This window comes from Vanessa cardui, chromosome 13 (genome assembly GCF_905220365.1).
Source record: "Vanessa cardui chromosome 13, ilVanCard2.1, whole genome shotgun sequence".
NCBI classification, from domain to species: Eukaryota; Metazoa; Arthropoda; class Insecta; order Lepidoptera; family Nymphalidae; genus Vanessa; species Vanessa cardui.
In genome coordinates, this window is record NC_061135.1 from 1,297,767 (window position 1) to 1,304,798 (window position 7,032).

Genomic DNA, 7,032 nt, shown 5'->3' on the forward strand with positions numbered 1-7,032 from the left:
CCCAACATGAAGCATACACCATAAATATAATTATTCTTGTATTAAATATTAATTAAATAATTTAAGATACTTAAAGTGGGTAAATGTTTATTAAAATCAATCATAAAACTAATTAATGTTATTATATAGATTTTGTTTATCAAATATTGTGAGGGTAGTAGTAACTTATTTTCTGGGTGGGATGATTATCAAAAGTTATATAAGTTATTACAAATTAGATGGAGTTCAGTTCAATTTGTTCTTGGAGTGCTTACTAAGTAGAAACGCTGTAACTATAATTATAGAGTAATAAAAGTATAAGAAGTTTGTGTGGACTGTTTTATTGGAAAAAGTACTTAAAGTTAACAGTGAGAAGTGACATTTATTAACATCTCAGAAGTGGGATGGCAGGCCCATACCGTAAAGGCCTTGGTGTGAGGAAAAGGAATATTACCGAGGTTGACATATCAGACGACGAAAATAATGAAAATTTTTTTTTACAACCTACCGATACGCCTAAGCGACGCTTTGTGCAAGCCCATGCTGAAATAATACCCGAATTTCGTCCAGAAGATCAAAATAGTAACGTTAAGGGATGGCTACACAAAATAGATCAATTGGGGGATATCTACGACTGGGATTACAAAGATCGTCAGTTTATTATGCAAGTCAGACTTCGAGGTTCAGCAAGAGGATGGTATGATGATTTGGAAGATTATGACATGAACTGGGAGGAATGGAAGCAAGCCCTTGAGACAGCTTTCCCTCGATCATTTGAGTATGTAGACTGCTTAGAAAATATGTTAGCAAGAAACAAAATGGAAAACGAAACCATGACGAAATATTTTCATGATAAAATTTCTTTGTTAAAAAAATGCAAAATTTATGGAGAAGCGGCAATTTCCTGCATTATAAGAGGACTTCCAGTTGAAATCCGTGCAAACGCAAAAGCCTACAAATGTGAAACACCACAACAATTATACTGTGGCTACCTATCGTCATTAGAAAATTACAAGGCAGTCGAAACTCAGGTGACAAAGCGAACGACTTGGAGGAGAGAAGGTACCAACACAACAGCTACTAAACTCCCTTCGAAAATCTGCTACGGCTGTCGACGGCCAGGTCACGAGATACGTGACTGCTGGACTAGACGACGCTGCGAGATCTGCCAACGAATGGGCCACACGTCCTCCAACTGCTGGCACGCTTCGAGCTCCTCAGCACAAGAAACAAAGGTACATAATATTTATTTTTTGACTTACAATGTGTATTTAGATCTTTATAAGAAGGATGTAAATGTAAATGGTCAGAAACTCAGTGCTTATATCGATACCGGCAGCAAACTAAATATTTTGACAGTTTTGTGGGTTAAAAAATTAAAATTAAATATCACGTCGTCCAACGTCATAATGAAAGGTTTTGGTGGAGCCCATATGCGCTCCTTAGGTAGCTCTAAAATCGAAGTATCAATAGACGGAGTAGTTTTGAAAGGCTTCGTTGAAATTACTGATTACAATTTAACTGGTATAGATCTTATAATAGGACAATCGATGATAAATCAGGACGATATTAGTTTGGTCACCGGGAAGGATTATGTTACTTTTGTACGTACAAGAAACATTAATTTCCCTTTTAAAAATACTCTACTAAGTGCTTTAGATTTTGTAGAAAAATATTCTGTGCATTTGAAACACACAACTGTTATACCGAAACAAAGTGAAATTTTTATAGAAGTTTTTATTGAGTGTAATTCTAAGGATATAAACACATTTTTGACAAATTCTGTATACTTTGATTTAGGTCAGATAGCTTATATTATACCTGGTGCGATAATAAATTCAAAAGGTTCTTATTTAAAAGTAATTAATATTAGCGAATTTGATATTAAGTGGTTATCGGGTAGTATAGTGGCACGTGCAGAACCAGTAGATATAATTAATAACACCAACTGTCGTGACATCTTAAATATACAGATAAATAATAATAAAGAAACCGAATTTGATTTAACAGAATTGAACGTTGGTAAGTTAGAGAATAAACAATATGAAAAATTAATTTATTTGCTTAAAAAGTTTGGGTATATCTTTGCAAAAGATACAAAAGATTTAGGTTGCACACATTTAATTAAAATGCATATAAAAACTATTACAGATCAACCTGTACATTTTAAACCATATCGGTTATCTTATAAAGAGAACGAAATTGTGAATAATAAAGTACAAGATTTAATTCAGGCAGGTGTAGTTAGGCAATCAATATCTGAATATGCTAGTCCTGTAGTGTTAATTAAGAAAAAGGGTGGAGATTACCGTCTTTGTATAGACTATCGAGCCCTTAATGCGCGTACGGTAAAAGATAGATATCCTCTTCCACATATTGATGATCAGATAGCTCGCCTTGCTGGTAAAACTTTCTTTACTACCTTAGATTTAGCTCTAGGTTATTATCAAGTTCCTATGGCAGAAGAATCAACACATAAAACTGCCTTTGTGACTCCTGCGGGTCAGTTTGAATTTTTAAAAATGCCTTTCGGGTTGGCTAATGCCCCTGCTGTTTTTTCAAGATTAATTCAAATGGCTCTCAATAAAGTAGGAGATAGTGTTGCTATATATTTAGACGATGTGTTACTACCTACAGTAACGGTAGAATCGGGTCTTGAACTTTTAGAAAAAGTATTAGAATTGTTAAAAGAGGCTAATTTAAAATTAAATTTATCGAAATGTTCCTTTCTTCAAAAAAGCGTAAATTATTTAGGTCACGAAATTACTGCTGGGACTGTACAACCAGGACAAAATAAAATTAATTGTATAAATCAATATAAACGACCACAGAATGTTCATGAGATTAGGCAATTTATCGGCTTAACTTCCTATTTTAGAAAATTTATAAAAGGATTTGCAGAAATTGCGCGACCTCTGACACAACTGACAAAAAAGGACGTGAAGTGGGTTTGGGGACATGATCAGGACGTAGCATTTCACACATTGAAACAACACTTAATTCAACGTCCCGTTTTGGCAATTTACGATAGATCGGCAAAAACAGAATTGCACACAGATGCAAGTAAACTAGGTCTAGGAGGAATTCTTATGCAATATCAACCGGATGGTGAACTTAAACCAATCGCGTATTATAGTAGGGTGAATAGTAGGGAGGAACAATTTTATCACAGCTATGAACTTGAGACCCTTGCTGTAGTAGATTCTCTTAAACGATTTCGAATTTACATAACGGGCATTCCAGTAAAGGTCGTAACTGATTGTGCTGCTTTACGTACAACTTTAATTAAAAAAGATATAATACCACGTATAGCTCGCTGGTGGCTTGCAATACAGGATTTTGATCTCCAAATAGAATATCGCCCTGGTTCACGTATGAAGCATGTCGATGCCTTGAGCAGAAATCCATTGTCTGAAAATATTTTAATGATAGAAGAATCTGATTGGCTATTAACTCTTCAATTGCAGGATGAAAATATCCAGAATATTATTAGACAACTTAATGAGGGGACCGATAATTCAGATATAAAATCTAATTATGTAGTCAAGGATGGTCTTTTATTTCGTAAAGCTTTAGCTGGGGAACGATTTGTTATTCCTAAATTAGCTAAATGGGGTCTTTTGCAAAAATATCATGACCAGATTGGACATCCTGCTTTTGATAAATGTGAAAAAACTATAAAAGCACAATTTTGGTTTCCGGGCATGACACGCTTTATACGTAAATACATAAAATCATGTCTTCAATGTGCATATGGAAAAGGAGACTATGGTAGAACACAAGGTGAACTATATCCAATTGAAAAGGTTCCTACCCCCATGCACACTCTTCATGCTGATCACTTAGGTCCATTTATTAAAACTCGGAAAGGGAATACGTATGTCCTCGTAGTTATTGATGCATTCACTAAATTTGTTTTTGCAAAACCTGTAAAAAATTGTAGTTCTGTGGAGACGATAAAACAACTTAAAGATATTATTTCACAATTTGGTAATCCTCACAGAATTATTACTGATCGAGGCAAGGCATTTACAAGTAGATATTTTAAACAATTTGCAACTGAAACACAATTTAGACATGTTTTAAACGCAATAGCTAGCCCACGTTCGAATGGGCAGGTAGAAAGGGTAAACCGCACTATTTTAAATGGGTTAAATACGATGTCTGAAAGTGAGTGCACTTGGGATAATAAATTAGCAGATATAGTATGGGGTATTAACAATACGCCTAATAGCACGACTGGTATGGCCCCCTTTAAACTTATGTTTGGTCATTCCAATTCGCGATTGCCAGGGTACCCTTCCAATGAACCACAGGATTTCGAATCCCAGGTCCAAGCGCTACAAGACAGACGAGACGTAGCAAAATTAAGAATAGATAGGAATATGACTGTAATGAAACAAAGATTCGATAAAACTCGGAAAAAATGTATTAAGTATTCGGTTGGACAATTAGTTTTATGGAAGGGAGGTATAAGTCGGGATACAACAGCTAGAGTAACAAAAAAATTAAATGGACTCTATACTGGCCCCTATAAAATAACGAAAGCCGATAAAAATCTAGATAGGTATACAATTACAAGTATAAAAGGGATGAAAGGTTATAGACGTTTTAGCGCTATTGTACGTGGGGAAATGTTACGTCCATATAAATCAACTCGATCTGATGATGACAGTTCAGGAAGTGATCACGACATAGACCGAGATGACCTTATTGACTTATTAGAAAGTTAATCCTAAACTGATCCAAAATATTTATTAAGCTGTTGATGTTATGAATTACAAAAATATGTTGTAAGTAATGATTTAAATGAAATTAAAAAAAAAAATGGAGTTTAAAGAAAAATAAATTAAAGAAGAATTGTCTAGCTTATAGTAAATATAGTATACTTAATCAAAATCTTTAGTGTTATATAAATAAAACCGTATTATTTACTTTTACAGAAATTTTGTCTTGTTAATCATATTCTGAAAATGGTCTCTATAAGAAATATGCAGTAGGTAATTAAATTAATCACATTCTGAAAATGATCTTTATAAGAAATATGTAGTAGGTAGATAAATAAAACTTACTGTAAAATGTTTTGTTTTATTAAAACAAAAAAAGTGATAATTTTTAATTATTATTCTGATTAAAACCACTTGTTATTTTTTTTTAACGAAATTACATATATAAACCAAAATATAATTCTAATTATTATTAAAAATCTTGAATTGGTCATAACTTTGTAACAAATATAATTTGTCTCAATAATTTAATACAAATAATTACGTATATCAAAGGGTTTATAGCTATGTGACTTATGAGACCTTGACTGTGTGTCAAGGGTTAAAACTAAGTGACTGTGTGTCAAGGGTTGAAACTATGTGACTGTGTGTCAAAGGGTTTAAGCTATGTGACTGTGTGTCAAGGGTTAAAACTAAGTGACTGTGTGTCAAAGGGCTTAAGCTATGTGACTGTGTGTCAAAGGGTTTAAGCTATATGACTGTGTGTCAAAGGGTTTAAGCTATGTGACTATGTGATATTTAACGAAAACGTTACGATTATTGTCTTTGTGTCATAAAACTAGTATTTTGTACATGCTAGCGGCAGTATACTACGTGCAGTTTACGTAAAACTACACTTTCAAATTAATTTAAAATTTTAGATCGGATATTTGGTGTTTTTCATTTCTGTTACAGGTTGCAAGTCCTCATAGTGAAAATACAGAGCGCCGTGGGACACGGCTGTTGCAGGATGGCCGAGTGTTAGCGACATCCGGTCACTCCAGTCCCAACATGAAGCATACACCATAAATATAATTATTCTTGTATTAAATATTAATTAAATAATTTAAGATACTTAAAGTGGGTAAATGTTTATTAAAATCAATCATAAAACTAATTAATGTTATTATATAGATTTTGTTTATCAAATATTGTGAGGGTAGTAGTAACTTATTTTCTGGGTGGGATGATTATCAAAAGTTATATAAGTTATTACAAATTAGATGGAGTTCAGTTCAATTTGTTCTTGGAGTGCTTACTAAGTAGAAACGCTGTAACTATAATTATAGAGTAATAAAAGTATAAGAAGTTTGTGTGGACTGTTTTATTGGAAAAAGTACTTAAAGTGAACAGTGAGAAGTGACATTTATTAACAGTGATGTTGTCTCATATGTATTATTGTCTCAGTGCTTTAGATATAAGAACATACAATAAGATATAACATTCCAACTATTCAGATTTCAGATACCTTCACTTCCTCCCTTGACCTTTTCCTATAATTAAATAATAATAAAAATATATGTTAATATTTTATAATAAGTTAATTTCATTAATTAAGTAATTAATTAATAATTATTTTAAGTACAACACTAATTGTAAAAAAAATTCATTCTAACAATTGTTTTGTATAAATTAGACGTTATTATTCGTTGATCTGTTTTTTATGGTTTATTTGTGTAATCTGTTAATTCTTAATTCAATTGTAACAGCCTGTGAATTTCCCACTGCTGGCATAAGACCTCCCCTTCCATTAAGGAGAGGGTTTGGAACATATTACACCGCGCTGTTCCAATGAGGGTTGGTGGAATTCACCTGTGTCAGAAATTCAATGAAATTAGTCAGATGCAGGTTTCATCACGATGTTTTCCTTCACCGCCGAGCACAAGATGAATTATAAACACAAATTAAGCGCATATATTTATAGCGGTGCTTGCCTGGGTTTGAAACCGAAATCATCTGTTAAGATGCACGTGTTCTAACCACTGGGCCATTAGTGGGAGAAAAGCCTTAGCACAGCAATGGGAAATTCATAGGATGTTACTGTACATTTTCAATGACAGTTTTTTTAAGGATTAGTTACTTGGGCCTATTTGCTCTTCAACTTTGCCAAAATAAACCAATATAAAAATAAAACACAAAACTTGCAAGCTGGAAACTCGTAACAATATTCTTAAAGTATGACATAGTTCTACAAAAGTCGTTTTGCCTTTGTTAACAAAGTGCTTTATATTCAAAGCAGGTTCGTACCAATTTTACGATACTATCCCAGCTATTGAGCCGTGTATTG

General features: G+C 33.2%; 1 protein-coding gene across 1 annotated transcript; it reads left to right on the plus strand.

Moving 5' to 3' along the window:
- Positions 1 to 353: 353 nt before the first annotated feature.
- LOC124534899 lies at positions 354 to 6,111 on the plus strand. The gene is made up of 2 exons (XM_047110940.1): positions 354 to 1,214; positions 5,661 to 6,111. Exons 1-2 carry the CDS (start codon positions 384 to 386, stop codon positions 5,772 to 5,774), a joined length of 945 nt encoding a protein of 314 aa, XP_046966896.1. The 5' UTR covers positions 354 to 383; the 3' UTR covers positions 5,775 to 6,111.
- The last annotated feature ends 921 nt before the right edge of the window (positions 6,112 to 7,032 follow it).